The following is a 22,107-nucleotide window of genomic DNA, read 5'->3' on the forward strand; positions in this document are numbered from 1 at the left end:
GCATGTGGTTAAGATTTTAGCAATCTCTTTGCTGTAGTGGCAGTACTGCTGACTTCAGGATTTTAGGCAGCAACAAACACATTTGCAATTTTTGGCAAAATGTGTAGTTGCTGTGGGAGATAAAACAGACAGAACATTTACCCCAGATATTAAATTAAGGTACGTTCCAATCAGGAGTCCTGTGCAGCCTACTTTTTTGCCTGTTGGATCTCTAGTGCCTAATAAGCAAACTATTTGTTTGAATAAATGCAGCTGGGAAAAAGAAAGAGGCAGTCCCTTATGTTCCAATTTTGCAGTTTTCCAAGAATATCTTAAGTGTTTAAAAATGTAGCATAGCAATGAATGCTTCCTGTTTACTTAAAAAGGAGGGAAATGTGACTGCTTTCTTGTCTGTAGTGGTTCTAAAGTGACACAGAAGGAACTGGCAACACCGGGTACCTCCAGGAGAAGCAGGTGTGTGGCCCAAACCCCACACCAGACTGCAGAGTCCTGTCACCCCGTCCCTCAGCCACGAGATTCTCTGCCGGCTGAGGATCACACAGCCAGTCCCTGCACCTCTGCAACGACGCTACTTCCTACTTAAGTACACGACTGTGATCTCCTTCCTCCTGCATACTAGAAGTTCCGCTAAAAGTAAAGCAAGTATTTTAGGATAGGTCTCTCAAGTTAAGTCTCTAAGAGCTGAGCAGTTGCCTACATCAACTCCAAAGACCTAACACAGTGCTAGGAATAAAAGCAACAGGGTTGTTACTGATGTATGACAAACAGACACGAAGTCAAAGTAACCTAGGGGGAAAGAGAACCTTTTATCTTCCCCAAATTACTAAATTACCAAAATTACTAAATGCCATTAATTCAGAAATGGATCCTCAGGACAGGGATGAAAAATTAGTCCCACACACTGGTGTCAGTCGATATGAGGAATAATCAGTAAACTAACGGGGGCACAAAGTATTTTGAGGCAAAACATCATCTTATCACTAATTCATTCCTCATACTGAAGGTGGTCAGAGAGAAACTTATTTCAAGCACTCTGCTGAAAAAGTTATATTTCTGATATCCATGAATATCAATGACAGAATAATCTTTAAAAATCCTAAGCAATGTCAATCTATTAAAAAAAGCAGTCTAGACATAAAAAACTGAAGACTCAGAAAAATCTTGGTTTTACAGATTTATTTTCAAAGGGCAAAAACGCTTAAGACAATTTAAATACAAGTCTAGACAGAATTACTCTCCAAGTCAGCAATGATGCAGAAATATGTTCTCCCTCCCAGACACTCGCCAGCATCTTCTGAGCCTTCTCTCAGTGAGGAAAAAGGGTCTGGCAAAAGACAAAGTAAATTCAAAAGACAAAGTAAATTTTGGTGTTACTAACTTTAAGTGCTAATCTCTGAGGTGCTAAATCCAGGGTAACTAAAGTTACAGACACAAATACAGTGTTTTATTTTTAAAGTCTGATCACTCATTCTACAGCCTACAGAACAACAGCTAATATTAAGAGGCCTCTTTACTTCAGGCACTGTATTAGATGACTGACACACACCACAGTCACCTTCACGAAAGCCCCAGGCAGGCCCTGTCATACCCCCACTTTACACGTGAGGAGACTGAGGCTGCGGAGGCTGCACAGTCTGCCCAAGATTCCAGGCTCACAGGACGCGGCAGTACCGGGTCAGCTCAGGCGTCTGTCGCTGGAGTTCATGCTCCTACCCAGAAGGCCTCTCCTGCCTACTTAGGAGCCAGGCCATCTCAGCTTCCTGGACAGCAGGCTGGACAGGCCTTGGGGTGGGGGGGTAACTGAGGGAGGCAAAGGCCTCCGCTTCAGGGTGACCTTGCTCAGTTTTTTTGCACAAGTCTGCTTTTAGGAGGAGGGCTGACAGAGTCCTGTCTAGGAATGAACTGCTGTCAATCCCTCTGGAGGATAAAGATGATCACTAGGGTTGGCCCCCTTGGAGTGGCAGATAACCAGAAGGTACCTGCATTTTATAACTCCTGAAAATCTTGTCAAGCACTTCCATTTTTCCATTTCTTCCTAAGTTTTTATCGAAGAACCATGGAGAGATTAATTCTATGGGAGAACAATAAGCCAAATTGTTTACCTGGTATCTTATTCATATACATCCTTCTTATCTGCAATGTAATCTACAATTTCTTGTGGGCACATTAACTTCTCCGCATCTATATCAGGAATCTCAAACCCTGAAAGTGAAATTTATGACAATGCATGAATGTAGAAAAAGCAAATCCTTTAGAACCGAAAGCATCTAACCCTTCAACAACATGCATAAGCACATCAAAAATGTCCAGCAATCTCGAATCCCATTTCTGAGCCTGTTATGTACCAGATGATGTATTTTTCAGACATAATTTGCATACTAGAAAATGCCCCCGTTTCAAGGGCAACATTCAATGGTTTTTAGTATATTCACAAGGTTGTGCACCATCACCACTATCTAACTCTAGAATATTTTCATTACCCCAGAAAGAAACCCTGCAGCCCTTCCAGGACCACCCCTCTAGTTAGGGTGATCTCTGAGGAACCGTAATTAAGTTCTTCTCTGTGGGATGGCATACAAGTCCCTTGGCTTCCATTCAGGCAGTTCACCTCCTAAATGAGCCATGGAACCTCGTAACAGTCTCGTTTGTATAACTAACCATCCCAGACAAGGATAACTTGGGAATGTGCATGGAAACCGCTGCAGGAAACCAAGATGTGTGTATGGGTGTGTGTACAGGCACACATCCTAACCTAGGCACACCTGGCGCTTTTCTAGACGTGGACACTTAGGTCTAGCTCACTGGGGGGGAGGGTTCTCCAAGCTGTCATCAGCCATCAGGTGAAGGCTACGCCCTTCATCTAGGAGCCCCACCCCAAGAATCTCAGGGCCATGCTCCCCCAGGCCTCCTCTTGTCGCTGAGCCCTTGGTACTGCACTGGGCGCTCTGCGGACCTGCTTCCCAAATATTATTAAGTACACTGTCCCTGACGTTTACTTCATCTGATAGTAAGCAGGTGGAGGTGGGGGGTAGCGCACTGCAATTGCAAATCCCCATCAGACTCCCAGCATTTCTCTGCATTTAATCCACCTAAATCAAGAACCAGGACCCAGCCTGTGCGTTACCAAATTCGTCCTCCATGGCCATGATAATCTCCACTTGGTCCAAACTGTCTAAGCCCAGGTCTTTCATAAAATGGGAATTTACTGAAAGCTGCAAGAAAAGAACACCAAATGCAAAATTCAGTCTGTGAGAACACTTGCTTCTCAAAATAACTGAATGGTGAAATGTCACTTAATCATTACCAAGAAGTTTTTTTTTTTTTATTATAAAGAGGTCATATTTTAAATATCAAGATCCATAACAATAATAATATACTTTTAACCTGTGGCAACACACACCTGGTGTGCTTTACATGTTAACTTATTCAACCTTAATTTTGAAATAGTTAGCAATATATATAAAGCTAATGATGAACTGACTTTGTACATTTTACAATGATCTTTGAACACTGTTCTGAATGATATCTGAGAGTCTGTTTTTCCTTGCTGCCTTACTGACCACCAAGACACCACACCTTAGAAGTGACGTCTTGCTCCCTCAGGAATGGCACACAGTATCTGTTATCACATTGTCTTTAATCCAGACCTCACTATCACTAGACGAATCCTTCAAACAGTATACACAGTATACGATCAGTTGTTTTTTTTTAGATGGTGGGCAATAACAGATCACATAGTATGTGTAATATAAATACGTGTACTTGTGTATATATGCCCTTCCACATGCACTGAGAAGTCTCCAAAGACACACCCAAGAAGCCAGGTCAGCTGGCACCTCCCAGAAGAACAAGGTTCCTGGGAGCGATTTTTTGCTTTAGACACTTGGGATATTGTACCATGTGATTAAATACACATTTAAAGAAAAACCATTTAAACCACATCAATTACCTTTTCTGGGTCAATCTTGTCATAGAGTTTCAAGACGTAAAGAACACGGTCCTTGATTCCCTCCAATGTCAAAGGCGGTGCGTCGCTATACTGGCGGCACAGCGGTGTAACTCTGCCTGGAACCTAGAGCAAGGGATAAGGGAAGCGCTGCTGTGGAGCCCAAAATGCCTCTAGAGAAGGCACCGGCTACAGCTGTCTTTCACAGAGCTTCCAGAGGGCTAGCAAATCCACCTCCAGGGAGGCTCACTGTGGCCACCAGGACACACAGAGGCCTAATGCAGCATACAGTCAGAAGCCATAGCAGTTCAACAGCATAAAAATGGATTTCTTGGGACTTCCCTGGCAGTTCAGTGGTTGGAACTCCATGTTTCCAATGCAAGGTGCTTGAGTTCCATCCCGGGTCAGGGAACTAGGATCCCACACAGTGTGGCCAAAAAAAAGATCTCCTTTCCTCTGAGTCAGGACAGGCACTCTTGTCTCCTCTGGTCGGCCTCCAGGCTTTGGGACATTCACTCCACTTAGTGAAACTGCCACTAAAACTAGAGTCTGCAGAGGACCCTAAAGCTTCTCACATCTCCAGCAGCCCACTACCCTTTTAATACCCAAGGCAAAATAACTCCTCAAAAGAGCTGTCAGGGTGAACTGACACTGAGAATCACACACGAGAAGTGTCTAATTTGGCCCTGGTGGTAATTATAGACTTTGGCCAAGACAAATGAAGCCAGCTATGAACCCAAAGAAGAGGATGATGAGTTTGCAGGCATTAGTTTCCAATCTGTTTCCCTTCCAAGTGGGCTTGCCTTGTTGCCACCCACTAAATAATGAGACATTCTGATCTTTGCCATCATTGTGTAATATCTCAAATTTCTGATCTTAGCCCACTTGGAATTCAACTAGGTATGACGGTCTTGACTGGATTCCTTCACAGAATGTGAGAGGGAGTCCAAGTCACAGATCAGCAGACTTAAGGCCATGGAAGGCATGGGGCCAAGAGGGGAAAATGGGACAGCCGTCTGGCAGTTCGTAGTATAGAAGTCTTTAACCTCAACTGGTGTGTTCACCTTCTGAAGCTGATTTTAGGTCTGCAGTTTGGAGTTCTTAGGGGATAGAAATCCATAGGAAGTGGGTTTCCTTTTTGGGATTAAGGTCCTCCAAGTCACAAAGGTCTATGAAAAACTGTAAAAAAAAAAAAACAACCCCCCAAACCAAACAACACTGCCAGGACTTCCCTGGTGGCCCAGTGGTTAGGAATCCACCTGCCAGCGCAGGGGACACAGATTCGATCCCTGGTCCACGAAGATCCCACACGCCTGAGGGCAACGAAGCCTGAGTCCACAATTACTGAGCCCTTGCCCTAGAGCTTGTGCTCTGCAACAAGAAGCCACCGCAGTGAGAATGCCTTTCAGCTAGAGAACAGCCCCTGCCTGCCACAACTAGAAGCCTCTGCACAGCAGTAAAGACCCAGCACAACCAAAATAAAATTAATGTATTTTAAAAAACTGCCGGAGCTTCCCTGGTGGCTCAGTGGTAAAGAATTCGCCTGCCAATGTGGGAGTCATCAGTTTGATTCCTGATGCGGGAGGATCCCACATGCGCCGAGCAACTAAGCCTGTGTGCCTCAACTACTGAGCCTGTGCTCTAGAGCCGGGGAGCCACACTTCCTGAGCCCGTGTGCCACAATTACTGATGCCCGTGTGCCACAATTACTGACCCCCAAGTGCCCTAGAGCAGCAAGAGAAATCACTGCAATGAGAAGCCCACGCACTGCAACTGAAGAGCAGTCCCTGCTCTCTGCAGCTAAAGGAAAGCCCTCGCAGCAACGGAGACACAGCACAACCATAAAAATGAATGATTAAAAAACAAACAAAAAAACCTGCCAATTAACCAAATCAGTACGATCTGTTTAAGAAACACTTATCTTGCAAAAAAGGAAAATCAAGTATTGGAATCAGGTTTAATCAGCAAGCTAAAGAGATCAGAGCACTTGTTCTTTTTGTTTCCATTTATGGTCTCCTTTGCTTTCCGATTACAGCATGTTAAATTAAGGAGACCTCTGATCTGGGGATGCCACAGGCCAACTTATCAACAATGATTAGAAAAGGTTTCCAAACCACAAAAAAAAAAGGGAAGACGCAAAAAGGACCAAAGAGAAAGAGGGAGAAGACATGAGTTAATACTGGTAATGACAGAAAAGAAATCCGAGGTGGGAGGATCTAACAGAGGCCTCGTATGTGTGCAGCACAGCAAGAAGTGGTATGAGGTGAATTACCGCTGGGAAAGGGTGAGAGACAGGAGGGTGACATGCACGGCACCCAAGGGAAGAGGCTGGTGAGGGCACTTTCACATGCAGCTACCCAAGTGGCCCACTAGGTGTCAGCATCGACCCCAGTAGCACTGGCAACTGCCGGCAGGGGCCAGGTGGGTTCCCTGTGATTCAGTCAGTTTGGTTCAGTTCAGTTGCTCAGTTGTATCCGACTCTTAGCGACCCCATGAACCGCAGCACACCAGGCCTCCCTGTCCATCAACAACTCCCGGAGTCCACCCAAACCCATGTCCATCGAGTCGGTGATGCCATCTAACCATCTCATCCTCGGTCGTCCCCTTCTCCTCCTGCCCCCAATCTTTCCCAGCATCAGGGTCTTTTCCAGTCAGTCAGCTCTTCACATGAGGTGGCCAAAGTATTAGAGTTCCAGCTTTAGCATCAGTCCTTCCAATGAACACCCAGGACTGATCTCCTTTAGGATGGACTGGTTGGATCTCTTTGCAGTCCAAGGGACTCTCAAGAGTCTTCTCCAACACCACACATCAAAAGCATCAATTCTTCGGCGCTCAGCTTTCTTCACAGTCCAATTCTCACATCCATACATGACCACTGGAAAAACCATAGCCTTGACTAGACAGACCTTTGTTGGCAAAGTAATGTCTCTGCTTTTTATTATGCTATCTAGGTTGGTCATAACTTTTCTTCCAAGGAGTAAGCGTCTTTTAATCTCATCACTGCAGTCACCATCTGCAGTGATTTTGGAGCCCAAAAAATAAAAGTCTGACACTGTTTCCAGTTTCCCCATCTATTTCCCATGAAGTGATGGGACCAGATGCCATGATCTTGGTTTTCTGAGTGTTGAGCTTTAGGCCAACTTTTTCACTCTCCTCTTTCACTTTCATCAAGAGGCTTTTGAGTTCTTCACTTTCTGCCATAAGGCTGGTGTCATCTGCATATCTGAAGTTATTGATATTTCTCCCGGCAAACTTGATTCCAGCTTGTGCTTCTTCCAGCCTAGCGTTTCTCATGATGTACTCTGCATATAAGTTAAATAAGCAGGGTGACAATATACAGCCTTGATGTCCTCCTTTTCCTATCTGGAACCAGTCTGTTGTTCCACGTCCAGTTCTAACTGTTGCTTCCTGACCTGCATAAATGAGACTAAACAGGGCCCCACCTGGAAACCACAGGCCAGTCTCAAAAGGTGGCTGCAGTGGGCTGTGCAGGAAACAGGAGGGTGTATCACGTGGGAACTCAGGCTCTGGAAGGAGAAAGTATCCCAGCACTAGCTCTTTGTTACTAGCTCTTTGGCCTTGGGCAAGTTATTTAATCTTGCTATGCCCTAGTTTTCCTTATCTGCTAAGTGACCATAAACAAAGGTCTGTCTAGTCAAGGCTATGGTTTTTCCAGTAGTCACACATGGATGTGAGAGTTGGACGAAAATAAAAGCTGAGAGCCGAAGAATTGATGCATTTGAACTGTGGTGTTGGAGAAGACTCTTGAGAGTCCCTTGGACTGCAAGAAGATCCAACCAGTCCATCCTAAAGGAGATCAGTCCTGGGTGTTCATTGGAGGAACTGATGCTAAAGCTGAAACTCCAATACTTTGGCCACCTGATGCGAAGAACTGACTCTTTAGAAAAGACCCTGATGCTGGGAAAGATTGAGGGCAGGAGGAAAAGGGGACGACAGAGGATGAGATGGTTGGATGGCATCACTGACTCAATGGACATGAGTTTGCGTGAACTCCAGGAGTTGGTGATGGACAGGGAGGCCTAGTGTGCTGCAGCTCAAGGGGTCACAAAGTCTTGGACACGACTGAGCAACTGAACTGAACTGAACTGAACTGAACTAATAGTACCCAAGTTCACAGGATTGTTGAGGCATCAAGGAGATAATGAAACGTAGAGGGCTTAGAACACTGCCTGGCACATACAAGTGTTATTCAGGGCTGTCTAGTAGGCTCAGGCAGAGAAGGCGATGGCACCCCACTCCAGTACTCTTGCCTGGAAAATCCCATGGATGGAGGAGCCTGGTGGGCTGCAGTCCACAGGGTCGCAAAGAGTCGGACATGAATGAGCAACTTCACTTTCACTTTCATGCATTGGAGAAGGAAATGGCAACCCACTCCAGTGTTCTTGCATGGAGAATGCCAGGATGGGGTAGCCTGGTGGGCTGCCGTCTATGGGGTCGCACAGAGTTGGATACAACTGAAGCGACTTAGCAGCAGCAGCAGTCGGCTCAGAATGGCAGTGACCTGCCAGTTTGAGAGTGAGGCAGTAGTGTAGCCCAAAGTACTTGATTGACTCCTTCCCTTTCTAGCCTCTTTACTGATTTCCTATCAGGTTACAGTACTGCCAATAGCACTTTACATATGTCATCTCCTTTAGAAGTAATAATAACCCTGTTTTACAGGTGAGGAAACTGAGACAAAAGGTTAGTTATCTTGCCCCAGGTCTCCCAGAATGGCCTCCTGAAGGGTCTTACTGCCTCCTTTCTGGGGATCTCAGCCACGAAATACAGAGCGGACAAGCACTTCTGAAAAGTGTCCCCAACGGCCAACATTGTTTCTGGTGTTAATTATTCTTCCCCAAGGTCTACATTTAACAATTATATGCAACAAAATCACCTCCCTCAGACATCAGAGAAGCCACTGTCTGAAGGAAAAGAATGAGGACTCAACCCTGTGAACCAGCAGGAATAAACCTGAGTAGTTTCTATTAATATCCATCTTACCCTGAACTGGGTCCATCTCTGAGGGGAACTCAGAGGAACCTAGGTGGCTTTAAAGACCATCTCTGCAAATTACCCCCTGGGCGGCTCTAACCAGGTAGCAGACATCCCACCCTCAGTTTGGTTATAAATTCCTTACCTGTCTCCAAAACACCTGCTTGCAGACCTCCATTCCTTCTCCGCCCCTGGGGCTCTAGTTGGAAACCTCAGAGCCAGCCTCCACTCTCCCCATGTTCTCACCATCATGTTTACTGGGTCACCCAGCTAAGTGGGAGGGAAGGTCTCAAATGCTCCTTCAACAAATTGCATTAATCTTTACTCCCTGTGACCTAGACAGAGAACAGCCACATTCCTCAGTGGGTGAATGAGCACCTATACAGCACCCTTCAATACACCTGTCTTCCCACCTCCACTCAGGTCTCTCTCTTTCACAGGCACCAGAAGGTCCACACTAAGGAAGTGCTGGGCTCATCCCCGCCTCTGCATGTGCAACTACACCCACCCCCACTGCATGAGAAGCTGCTGCCTTCAGGACCATGCTCAGTGGGGTTTCCATCAATCTGCTCTTCTGCACTGCACACACACCTGTCCTCAAACGGCAATGCCTTGCCTTTACCTATTACCTGCCTGGCTCAGCAGCCTTTGAGCTTTACCTTATGTGCCAGGCACGGTGCAGTGGGCTGGATCCACAAAGATAAATAAAGACATCTACCCTTGGAGAAGCCTATGGTCTAATGGAAAACACTAATCCAAACAGATCATTTCAATTATAACAAAAATGTGGCAAGGGCCATGACAGGTATTTGTAGGTTGCTTCAGTAACAGAAGTTGTCATTCAATCCTTGAGAGCCAGTGAGGGTACAGATACAAGACTCGGGAATGAATGACGTGGTCGGATCGCAGCCCCAAGTCCACCACCACCACACGTGTCAGTCTGGCTCCAGTACCAGGAACAGCTGAGCCTTCCCTGCACAGGAACTCTTTGGAAATTCTCTGTACTCTGGCTGCCTGTCTAGATTCAGGGCTCTGGGTCAAGTGTAAGACTTCAAGGTCCCATTTTAGGCCACTACATCTTTTTTTTTTTTTGGTACCTTCTATTTTATATTGTTGTTATTTTTATACCCAGGAAAGCTGCTTCGGCTCCTTTATTCAGGGGAAAAAAATTAGAATATAAATGAATAACTAGTTGTTCCAGGGTCTGCACAGTGGATGGATTTGAGGAGGGAAAAGCTGACAGAACAGAATAGGTAGAATGAGCAAAGGTTCAGATGAAATGAACAAAGGCTGGAGGCGGAAGTTTGGGGTGACTGGCATACAAGCAGTAAGAGAAACCAAGAGAGCAAAGAGATGGGTGAGGGAGACTGTGTGGCAAGTGATCTCTTGACCTTACCAACATTTAACGATTTGGTAGAGAAAGTTCCCAACAAGGTGGAACATGAGATGAACCAAGGGAAAATAATGTCAGAAACCACCTAGGGGAAACCGCACAGCAGGGACTAGGCAAGGTTAACATAGCGGCCACGTGTCCAATGAAGACATGAATTGATGTCTTTCTTTTGTATGCATCTCTGTATCTCTCAACTGCTAGCATAAGGCCTGGCACACAGTGCCTCAGTATCTTTGAAGGAGCAAGTATTTACTCTCCAGTTTAGTCCAAAAAGGATACAAGGCAGCTAAATGGGAGCACTTAGTCAAAACCACTCTGTAAGCATAAAGAAAATGGCTGCTCTGCTGTGTATGTAAACCCAGCAGAGGTAGTGGAACCTCTCTGAGCACTTTGCAATTCAAGGCACGGTCCAAGAAGCAGCAGCAGCAGGATCTTCTGGAAGGCCACTGGAAATGAAGACTCTCAGGCCCCTTTCCAGAACCTATATTTTAACGCAAGTGATCCGAACGCACAATCAACTTTGAAGAGCAATGCTCCAAGAATAAGGAATTATCATTTTGCCTCTTAGCCTGACACTGAAGTTGGTCTCAGGAACAAAACGGTAACTATATACGCTACTCTTTGAACTTCAAGGTGACACTTTGAACTTTTTGATTCACTGACAGGACAATACCCCCTGGATGAATTTACTACGCTGTCAGTAAATCTTGACACTGGCTGCACATAAGAATCACCGACAACTTTTAAAAATAGATGACCACATTGGACTGCTAGAGATTTTAATTGATTTGGCCTGGGCATTCTTAGGTTTTATTCTAATACCTTAGTGGAGGTTGAAATCACAATTACATGAAGTCCTAGAGTTTGAAAAGGGCATTCTCTACTTAACTTTGGGAATCTATCTACCCTTAAGACAATAGTTCTTAACCTTGATGCACTTCAGAGTCACCTGGGGAATTTACAAAGCACACGTCAGTGCCTCATCACAGAGGTAAATCAGATGGGTGGGGGACCCACGAGGAACATACTTATTTTTAAGCTACCCAGGTGATTTGAATGTGCAACTAAGGTTGAGAATCATTAACATAAGGAGAAATTCAGCCTCTAAAAGGTTTCATCAGATTTAAAAAAAAAACTTAAAAACTAACTTGCTTCCTATCCTTATTTGCAGGAGACCCCGAAAGAGGCAAAAGGTGCCACAGGGAGAAACCTGGGGAGAGAACTGCTGTGGAGAAGGCTGTAGGGCGGCGTGTCTTCCTCTTTGCACCCAGTCATTAGTTTTTCCCTAGAAAGCCATCACGGTATTTATCATTATCACTACGACTAACGGCGACCGGTATTTCTGAGAGCTCACCAAGCACCGCGCTCGGCATTCTACCAGTATGATCTCCTCTAAACCTCGTTGGAACTGCACAAGGTAGAGTTTTACGATTCAGACTGAGGGTGGGCGACGGTACCTGGTTTGTCCAAAGTTCTGGTCAGAGTCAAGCTGCATTCGAACCCAGGGGTATTTGACTCCAGCTCTGTGCTCTTGTTCACAATCTCTAGGTCACCCGAGTGCCGGCAGGGGTCAACCAAGCACCGTTAGGCAGTGGGAGAGGGAGCGAGCAGGTGTCCTCTGGTCATCCCCACCAACAGGAGCCACAGTAGCCGCGGCCCCGCTGCCTGGCCCCTCCCTCTCACCCCGAGTGGGCCCGACGCCGGACCCCAGCCAAGCCCCCCCACAAAGTCACCGCCAGTCACCTGCGCGAGCGCCAAGGCCGGCAGCGGAGCCCCAGGCCTCGTCCGGGTCTCCGCGGCGAAGAGGGTAGTGCTGAGCGGCCGGGCCGCGGCTAGAGTGGGGAGCCTGGGCAGCGGCGCGAAGGCCGTGGGAAGTCGGCGGACACAGGCGCAAAGGACACGAACCGCCATGGCTACACCGACCCAGGATGCACTGCGCCGCGCCCTCGGATTCAGTATCCCCTTGCGCTCTGCGCAGGCGACGCACAGAGCGGCGGCTGTGGGGAGCGGCTGGCAGTGGCGGCCGCTGGCGGCTCCTGGCTGCACTGCGCCATCGGGGCGGGCGGCCTTGCAGTCCAGGTCCAGAGGCGAATAGATGCTAGAGCCAGAGCTAACATGGTGTGAATATTGTCTTTCCCCAAACACTAATCACTGACACAAGAAAGGAACTTATTTTTACTTATTCTCTGAAAGTTAAAGTTTTGATGTCGGTGATTCTGATAGGGGCAAAGGGACAAAGTAGGTGATTAAATAGTTAATCCCACTAAGGGATTCTAAGTAGAAAAATATGGCAAACCCCTGTAAGTTAATGATCACTCAAAAAAGCAGGCTTTCTTAACCGCAAAACCAAATAGGCTTGCTTAGCAACAAAACCATGCAGAAGAAGCAGGAGACATACCCCCAAACAATAAAATAATGGGTGTGTGAGACCTACATCCTGCCCATTAAGTTCAGTAAGTTAATGACCCCTAGGTCATGCTCTCTGCACAGGTAAAAAACAATAATTTACAGAAAGCTAACATTTCAAAGTAAAGACCCTCATTGTACTGAGATCTGAAATATTCCCATAGTGCCTTAACAGTCCTGCTTGACCCTGTAGGGACAAGAAAACTCCCTTGCCCAACCTGGAGGAGCTGATGATGGAAGCATGATGTCTAGCCAAGAATGAGGAAGAAACTGGTCTCTTACCCAGCCCCGATTTTTCCTTTGATTATAAAACTGTAGCCCACTAAGTTCTCAGGGTGCAGCATCTCTCACCTGCTGGATTGTAAGCCTCACTAGCGTCCTAGTCTAATAAATCACCTATCTATCACTTTGCCTCTCACTGGAGTCTTTCGGGGCAGAGACATAAAGGACTGATATACCTTTATGGAGCCACCTGAAATGACACCAAATGGTTCCAGTTCTTCATATTAAGTTTATTGAATAGGTCAAAACTCAGCATAAAAGAAGAATGTGAGTCATGTAAATGTATAACTAAGACTAATAAATGTGGGACAATAAAAGTCATACACATATTTAAAAACTTGACTGTGTAAACTATATAGCTCACAGAAATGGGAACATGGGAGTAAGCTGAAGAGTGCTAATTCATTCATATTTTTCAGCAGGGAAATCAAAACCTTTGAACAATGGCTTCAAACTCGGAATACTGCCTGGATGAACACTCCAATCATGCCTTCAGTTTACTTATTTCTTTTTACTTTCATTAAATCCAAGTAAAATAAAATGCACTGCCTTGTAATTTCTATGTATGAATTCATGAAAATATCAATAATCTGCTATGTGCTAGTTGTTGAGGCTACATCAGTGAGCAAACCAGATTGGCAATCTATTTTCAGATAGATTGGACAGATATAGAATAAGCAACAAAAAATATAACACCTCCCCCCAAAAAACCCTCCAGGAAGTAGTGATAAGTACAATGAGAACCAATAAAGCAGAGAAGGGGGTAGTGGGGGCTATGAGAGGTGTGCTATTTTAGATAGGGTGGTCCTTGAAGGCCTGTCTTTTGAGGTGACACTTGAGCCAAGACTTTCATCAGTCTGTTCAGTTCAGTCGTGTCCAACTCTTTGCGACCCCGTGAATCGCAGCACGCCAGGCCTCCCTGTCCATCACCAACTCCTGGAGTTCACTCAGACTCACATCCATCGAGTCAGTGATGCCATCCAGCCATCTTATCCTCTGTCGTCCCCTTCTCCTCCTGCCCCCAATCCCTCCCAGCATCAGAGTCTTTTCCAATGAGTCAACTCTTTGCATGAGGTGGCCAAAGTACTGGAGTTTCAGCTTTAGCATCATTCCTTCCAAAGAAATCCCAGGGCTGATCTCCTTCAGAATGGGCTGGTTGGATCTTCTTGCAGTCCAAGGGACTCTCAAGAGTCTTCTCCAACACCACAGTTCAAAAGCATCAATTCTTTGGTGCTCAGCTTTCTTTATAGTCCAACTCTCACATCCATACATGACCACTGGAAAAACCATAGCCTTGACTAGATGGACCTTAGTAGGCAAAGTAATATCTCTGCTTTTGAATATACTATCTAGGTTGGTCATAACTTTTCTTCCAAGGAGTAAGCATCTTTTAATTTCATGGCTGCAGTCACCATTTGCAGTGATTTTGGAGCCCAGAAAAATAAAGTCTGACACTGTTTCCACTGTTTCCCCATCTATTTCTCATGAAGTGATGGGACCGGATGCCATGATCTTCATTTTCTGAATGTTGAGCTTTAGGCCAACTTTTTCACTCTCCACTTTCACTTTCATCAAGAGGCTTTTGAGTTCCTCTTCACTTTCTGCCGTAAGGATGGTGTCATCTGCATATCTGAGGTTATTGATATTTCTCCCAGAAATCTTGATTCCAGCTTGTGCTTCTTCCAACCCAGCGTTTCTCATGATGTACTCTGCATAGAAGTTAAGTAAGCAGGGTGACAATATATAGCCTTTATGTACTCCTTTTCCTATTTGGAACCAGTCTGTCGTTCCATGTCCAGTTCTAACTGTTGCTTCCTGACCTGCATACAGATTTCTCAAGAGGCAGGTCAGGTGGTCTGGTATTCCCATCTTTTGAAGAATCTTCCACAGTTTATTGTGATCCACACAGTCAAAGGCTTTGGCATAGTCGATAAAGCAGAAATAGACGTTTTTCTGGAACTCTCTTGCTTTTTCCATGATCCAGCGGATGTTGGCAATTTGGTCTCTGGTTCCTCTGCCTTTTCTAAAACCAGCTTGAACATCAGGAAGTTCACGGTTCACGTATTACTGAAGCCTGGCTTGGAGAATTTTGAGCATTACTTTACTAGTATGTGAGATGAGTGCAATTGTGCAGTAGTTTGAGCATTCTTTGGCATTGTCTTTCTTTGAGAATGGAATGAAAACTGACCTTTTCCAGTCCTGTGGCCACTGCTGAGTTTTCCAAATTTGCTGGCATATTGAATGAAGCACTTTCACAGCATCATCTTTCAGGATTTGAAACAGCTCCACTAGAATTCCATCACCTCCACTAGCTTTGTTCATAGCGATGCTTTCCAAGGCCCACTTGACTTCACATTTCATCAGCCAGGAGGATGGAAAAGAAACCCTTGAGAGTCACCCTGCTGTTGCTGATGCCAATCAGTCCCTGTGGCTGTGCTCGCGGTCCACCCCAGGCTTCTCCTGCATCCTGTTTTCAACACCACCACTTCACTGCTTATTAAGCAATTGTATCACCTCTTTGGAATTGTCAGTGAATAAATGGCCAAGCTCCACATTGAGTAGAAGACTTTCATTTCTGCAGAAAACTGACAGGCACCTGACTGGAGTCCTAGGACTAGGGCCAATAATATCTGCTTAAGTCACCAGTGACACCCCGGCCTCTGATTGTGCCTTCCTGGCCATGCTCTGTGGCAGACCCACGGGACAGACCTATGATGGTCTCAGAAGAGGGAGCAGTCGTGAAGAGCTCTATTCCCACCAAGTCCACATATAGGACCCTCTCTTCCCATAACCTCTCTGTATTTCTGTTACATTTGATTCTTTTGGTCAAACACAACAAATTACCTCATTTATTTTTTTAACTTTTTATTTTCTAGTGGGGTATAGCCAATTAACAGTGTTGTGATAGTTTCAGGTGAACAGCAAAGGGACTCAGCCATGTACATGGATGTATCCATTCTCCCCCAAACTCCCCTCCCATCCAGACTGCCCCATAACATTGAGCGGAGTTCCACGTGCTATACAGTAGGTCCTTGTTGGTTATCCATTTTAAATATAGCAGAATCACCTCTTATTTAAATGACATATTTTGGGAGAGATACTTTTCCTTCAGCGAACAAAGAGAAAAATGTCAGCCAAGACAGTCCATAGGGTAAGAGGTTCATTACTGAGATCGAATCCTTAGCAGCTGGGGAAGACTTAAGAGAGCACCAGTGCTCTTCAGGAGCACTTCCATCAAAGGGGTATGAACACAGACTATGTCAGCTTCCTGCACACATCACCCCCTCAGCCCACCAGTCAGCCCCCCCTCTGCCCTGCACATCTGTACTACCGTCACGTCCCCTCCTGGATCCCCTGGCATCTTATACCACTAATTCTCTCTTCTCCCTGCTATCTTCAACCTTTCCTTCCCTTCTAGCTCTTTTTCTTGAGCCCCTAAACATGCCAAAGTTCCTCCCCACCTAAAAACAAGGGCAGAGGCCTCCTCCAGTGACCTTTACTATACCTCCAAAAATACCATTTCCCTTTCCATTCATAGTCAACCTCTCAGAAAAAAAAATTATTTGGCTGATTTGGGTCTTAGTTGCCGTATGCAGGATCTTCGTTGCATAATGAGGAATCTTTAGGTGTGGTATGCAAACTCTTAGTTGCGGCATATGGGATCTAGTGTCCGGACCAGGGACTGAACAGGAGCCCCCTGCATTGGCAGCCTGGAGTCTGAAGCCACTGGACCATGAGGGAAGTCCCCATAGTCAACCTTCTTGTAGGAATAATCTACTGTTTTAAATCTTCAATTCCTCACTGCCTATTCATTCTTTTTTAAAATTAATTTTCATTGGTGTACAGTTGATTTACAATGTTGCATTAGTTTCTGTTGTCCAGCAAAGTGAATCAGTTACATATACACATATATCCACTCTTTTAGATTCTTTTCAATATTTTACAGAGTACTGAGTAGAGTTCCCTGTGTTATATGGTAGGTCCCCATTAGTTATCTATTTTATATATAGGAAGTAGTGTGTATATGTCAATCCCAATCTCCCAATTTATCCCTCCCGCCTCCTTTCCCCCTTGGTAGCCGTAAGTTTTTCTACATCTGTGACTCTATTTCTGTTTTGTACGTTAAGTTCATTTGTCCTATTCATTAGTCCACTCTAATCTAGATTATACTTGACCCCCTACTCCCACCAGTGAAACTTCATAAACTGCATCTTAATTGAAGTCCAATAGATACAACCTCTCTGACCATTCCTTTTCTGCCCTCTTCATGGCCCTATTTTCTCTGCTCATCATTTAAATATTGATCCCTGTGGGGGGTTTGTCCTTGACCCATTCTTGACTTTAAACATATACGTTTTCAGGACTGATTTGCTCTAGAGGCGTTAATTGCCACCTCCATCCAGCCTGGCCTCTTCTTTGGGCTTTGTAGTCCTAGATCCAAATACCTGTTGCCAGAAGATCTAAAAGCACTCTTTCCCTCCTCTTAAACTTAGGGTATCATGTTTCTCAGGGTTCCTGAGTAAATTAAATCTTTATGAAAATCCCTCAATTGGCCATGATGTGCTTGCAAAGTTATTAACTCATTTGAGGTTAGAGACAGTGAGGACAGAGTTAGTATAGGAGAGAAAGTGAAATCTTTTATGCAAAGGTTATTAAAGGGTTCATGGGGTCACAAAGAGTCTGACACGACTGAGCGACTGATTAAAGGGTAGTAATGAAATTAGCAAAACCCACTATAGATATATCATTAAAAGGCATCTTTAAAAGAGAAGTAATGGTGTATGGGATTTTCCTGGTAGTCCAGTGGTTAAGACTTCACACTTCCACTGCAGGGGATGCAGGTTCCATTCCTGTCAAGGGAAATAAGATCCTGCATGCTGCATGTGTTGTGGCCAAAAAAAAAAGAGAGATCATGCATATATACTCTCAATATACTCAAGTTCAGTTCAGTCACTCAGTCGTGTCCAAACTTTGCGAACCCATGAACCGCAGCACACCAGGCCTCCCTGTCCATCAACAACTCCCGGAGTTCACCCAAACTCATGTCCATTGAGTTGGGGATGCCATCCAGCCATCTCATCCTCTGTCGTCCCCTTTTCCTCCTGCCAGCAATCCCTCCCAGCATCAGAGTCTTTTCCAATGAGTCAACACTTCGCATGAGGTGGCCAAAGTACTGGAGTTTCAGCTTTAGCATCAGTCCTTCCAGTGAACACCCAGGACTGATCTCCTTTAGGATGGACTGGTTGGATCTCCTTGCAGTCCAAGGGATTCTCAAGAGTCTTCTCCAACACCACACTTCAAAAGCATCAATTCTTCGGCGCTCAGCTTTCTTCACAGTCCAATTTTCACATCCATACATGACCACTGGAAAAACCATAGCCTTGACTAGACGGACCTTTGTTGACAAAGTAATGTCTCTGCTTTTTAATATGCTATCTAGGTTGCTCATAACTTTCCTTCCAAGGAGTAAGTGTCTTTTAATTTCATGGCTGTAATCACCATCTGCAGTGATTTTGGAGCCCCAAAAATAAAGTCTGACACTGTTTCCACTGTTTCCCCATCTATTTGCCATGAAGGGATGGGACCAGATGCCATGATCTTAGTTTTCTGAATGTTGAGCTTTAAGTCAACTTTTTCACTCTCCTCTTTCACTTTCATCAAGAGGCTTTTGAGTTCCTCTTCACTTTCTGCCATAAGGATGGTGTCATCTGCATATCTGAGGTTATTGATATTTCTCCCAGCAATCTTGATTCCAGCTTGTGCTTCTTCCAGCCCAGCATTTCTCATGATGTACTCTGCATAGAAGTTAAATAAGCAGGTGACAATATATTGCCTTGATGTACTACTTTTCCTTTTTGGAACCAGTCTGTTCTTCCATGTCCAGTTCTAACTGTTGCTTCCTGACCTGCATATAGGTTTCTCAAGAGGCAGGTCAGGTGGTCTGGTATTCCCATCTCTTTCAGAATTTTCCACAGTTTATTGTGATCCACAGTCAAAGGCTTTGGCATAGCCAATACAGCAGAAATAGATGTTTTTCTGGAACTCTCTTGTTTTTTCGAAGATCCAGCAGATGTTGGCAATTTGATCTCTGGTTCCTCTGCCTTTTCTAAAACCAGCTTGAACATCGGGAAGTTCACGGTTCACATATTGCTAAAGCCCGGCTTGGAGAATTTTGAGCATTACTTTACTAGCATGTGCTGCTACTGCTGCTAAGTCGCTTCAGTCGAGTCCGACTCTGTGCGACCCCATAGACGGCAGCCCACCAGGCTCCCTCTTCCCTGGGATTCTCCAGGCAAGAACACTGGAGTGGGCTGCCATCTCCTTCTCCAATGCATGAAAGTGAAAAGTGAAAGTGAAGTCGCTCAGTTGTGTCCGACTCCTAGTGACCCCATGGAGTGCAGCCCACCAGGCCCCGTCCATGGGATTTTCCAGGCAAGAGTACTGGAGTGGGTTGCCATTATGAGTGCAATTGTGCAGTAGTTTGAGCATTCTTTGGCATTGTCTTTCTTTGAGAATGGAATGAAAACTGACCTTTTCCAGTCCTGTGGCCACTGCTGAGTTTTCCAAATTTGCTGGCATATTGAGTGCAGCACTTTCACAGCATCATCTTTCAGGATTTGAAATAGCTCCACTGGAATTCCATCACCTCCACTAGCTTTGTTCATAGTTTTGCTTTCTAAGGCCCACTTGACTTCACATTCCAGGATGTCTGGCTCTAGGTGAGTGATCACACCATCGTGAGTATCTGGGTCGTGAAGATGTTTTTTGTACAGTTCTCCTGTGTATTCTTGCCACCTCTTCTTAAGATCTTCTGCTTCTGTTAGGTCCATACCATTTCTGTCCTTTATCGAGCCCATGTTTGCATGAAATGTTCCCTTGGTATCTCTAATTTTCTTGAAGAGATCTCGTCTTTTCCATTCTATTGTCTTCCTCTACTTCTTTGCACTGATCACTGAGGAAGGCTTTCTTATCTCTCCTTGCTATTCTTTGGAACTCTGCATTCAGATGCTTATATCTTTCCTTTTCTCTTTTGTTTTTTGCTTCTCTTCTTTTCACAGCTATTTGTAAGGCCTCCTCAGGCAGCCATTTTGCTATTTTGCATTTCTTTTCCATGGGGATGGTCTTGATCCCTGTCTCCTGTACAATGTCAGGAACCTCCGTCCATAGTTCATCAGGCACTCTATCAGATCTAGTCCCTTAAATCTATTTCTCACTTCCACTGTATAATCATAAGGGATTTGATTTAGGTTATACCTGAATGGTCTAGTGGTTTTCCCTACTTCTTCAAGTCTGAGTTTGGCAATAAGGAGTTCGTGATCTGAGCCACAGTCAGCTCCCGGTCTTATTTTTGCTGACTGTATAGAGCTTCTCCATCTTTGGCTGCAAAGAATATAATCAATCTGATTTTGGTGTTGACCATCTGGTGATGTCCATGTGTAGAGTCTTCTCTTGTGTTGTTGGAAGAGGGTGTTTGCTATGACCAGTGTGTTCTCTTGGCAAAACTCTATTAGCCTTTGCCCTGCTTCATTCCGTATTCCAAGGCCAAATTTGCCTGTTACTCCAGGTGTTTCTTGACTTCCTACTTTTGCATTCCAGTCCCCTATAATACTCAAGTTAGGCAAATAAATACTCGTAGACTGGGATGAAGTTTCCAGTGATACTACCAGATTCAGTTTAGTTCAGTTCAGTCACTCTATTGTGTCCAACTCTTTGGACTCGAAACACAGCACACCAGGCCTCCCTGTCCATCACCAACTCCAGCAGTCCACCCAAACCCATGTCCATCGAGTTGGTGATGACATCCAACCATCTCATCCTCTGTCATCCCCTTCTTCTCCTGCCCTCAATCTTTCCCAGCATCAGGGTCTTTTCAAATGAGTCAACTCTTCGCATCAAATGGCCAAAGTATTGGAGTTTCAACTTCAACATCAGTCCTTCCAATGAACACCCAGGACTGATCTCCTTTAGGATGGACTGATTAGATCGCCTTGCAGTCCAAGGGACTCTCAAGAGTCTTCTCCAATACTACAGTTCAAAAGCATCAATTCTTCGGTGCTCAGCTTTCTTTATAGTCCAACTCTCACATCCATACACGACCACAGGAAAAACAATAGCCTTGACTAGATGGACCTTAGTAGGCAAAGTAATTTCTGTGCTTTTTAATATGCTGTCTAGGTTGGTCATAACTTTTCTTCCAAAGAATAAGTGTCTTTTCATTTCATGGTTGCAATCACCATCTGCAGTGATTTTGGAGCACAGAAAAATAAAATCAGCCACTGTTACCACTATTTCCCCATCTATTTCCCATGAAGGGATGGGACCAGATGCCATGATCTTAGTTTTCTGAATGTTGAGCTTTAAGCCAAGTTTATCACTCTCCTCTTTCACTTTCATCAAGAGGCTTTTGAGTTCCTCTTCACTTTCTGCCATAAGGATGGTGTCATCTGCATATCTGAGGTTATTGATATTTCTCCCAGCGATCTTGATTCCAGCTTGTGCTTCTTCCAGCCCAGCATTTCTCATGATGTACTCTGCATCGAAGTTAAATAAGCAGGGTGACAATATATAACCTTGATGTACTCCTTTTCCTGTTTGGAGCCAGTCTGTTGTTCCATGCCCAGTTCTAACTGTTGCTTCCTGACCTGCATATAGGTTTCTCAAGAGGCAGGTCAGGTGGTTTGGTATTCCCATCTCTTTCAGTATTTTCCACAGTTGATTGTGATCCACAGTCAAAGGCTTTGGCATAGCCAATAAAGCAGAAATAGATGTTTTTCTGGAACTCTCTTGCTTTTTCGATGATCCAGCAGATGTTGGCAATTTGATCTCTGGTTCCTCTGCCTTTTCTAAAACCAGCTTGAATATCGGGAAGTTCATGGATCACGTATTACTGAAGCCTGGCTTGGAGAATTTTAAGCGTGACTTTACTAGCATGTGAGATGAGTACAATTGTGCGGTAGTTTGAACATTCTTTGGCATTGCCTTTCTTTGGGATTGGAATGAAAACTGACCTTTTCCAGTCCTGTGGCCACTGCTGAGTTTTCCAAATTTGCCGCCATATTGAGTACTATTAGGGCTTTAAAAATTGCCA

The 22,107-nt window shown here is 44.9% G+C and overlaps 1 protein-coding gene across 1 annotated transcript; it reads right to left on the bottom strand.

The window, feature by feature from the left end:
• NDUFAB1 (NADH:ubiquinone oxidoreductase subunit AB1) lies at positions 1,162-12,290 on the bottom strand. Its single transcript, XM_018040962.1, has 5 exons — positions 12,075-12,290; positions 3,950-4,072; positions 3,125-3,212; positions 2,103-2,202; positions 1,162-1,324 (listed from the first exon to the last, which is right to left on the bottom strand). The coding sequence occupies exons 1-4, from the start codon at positions 12,240-12,242 to the stop codon at positions 2,111-2,113; spliced, it is 471 nt and encodes a 156-aa protein (XP_017896451.1). The 5' UTR covers positions 12,243-12,290; the 3' UTR covers positions 1,162-1,324; positions 2,103-2,110.

Source organism: Capra hircus, chromosome 25 (assembly GCF_001704415.2).
Source record: "Capra hircus breed San Clemente chromosome 25, ASM170441v1, whole genome shotgun sequence".
NCBI lineage: Eukaryota > Metazoa > Chordata > Mammalia > Artiodactyla > Bovidae > Capra > Capra hircus.

Bases quoted from the DNA above. Each gene is read 5' to 3' on its own strand.
- NDUFAB1 (XM_018040962.1), bottom strand. From the start codon at position 12,242: ATGGCGGTTCGTGTCCTTTGCGCCTGTGTCCGCCGACTTCCCACGGCC. The intron at 4,073-12,074 runs GTGACTGGCGGT...CCCTTGCTCTAG, and splicing joins CGGCCTTGGCGCTCGCGCAG to GTTCCAGGCAGAGTTACACC. The intron at 2,203-3,124 runs GTAACGCACAGG...TTTCACTTTCAG, and splicing joins GGCCATGGAGGACGAATTTG to GGTTTGAGATTCCTGATATA.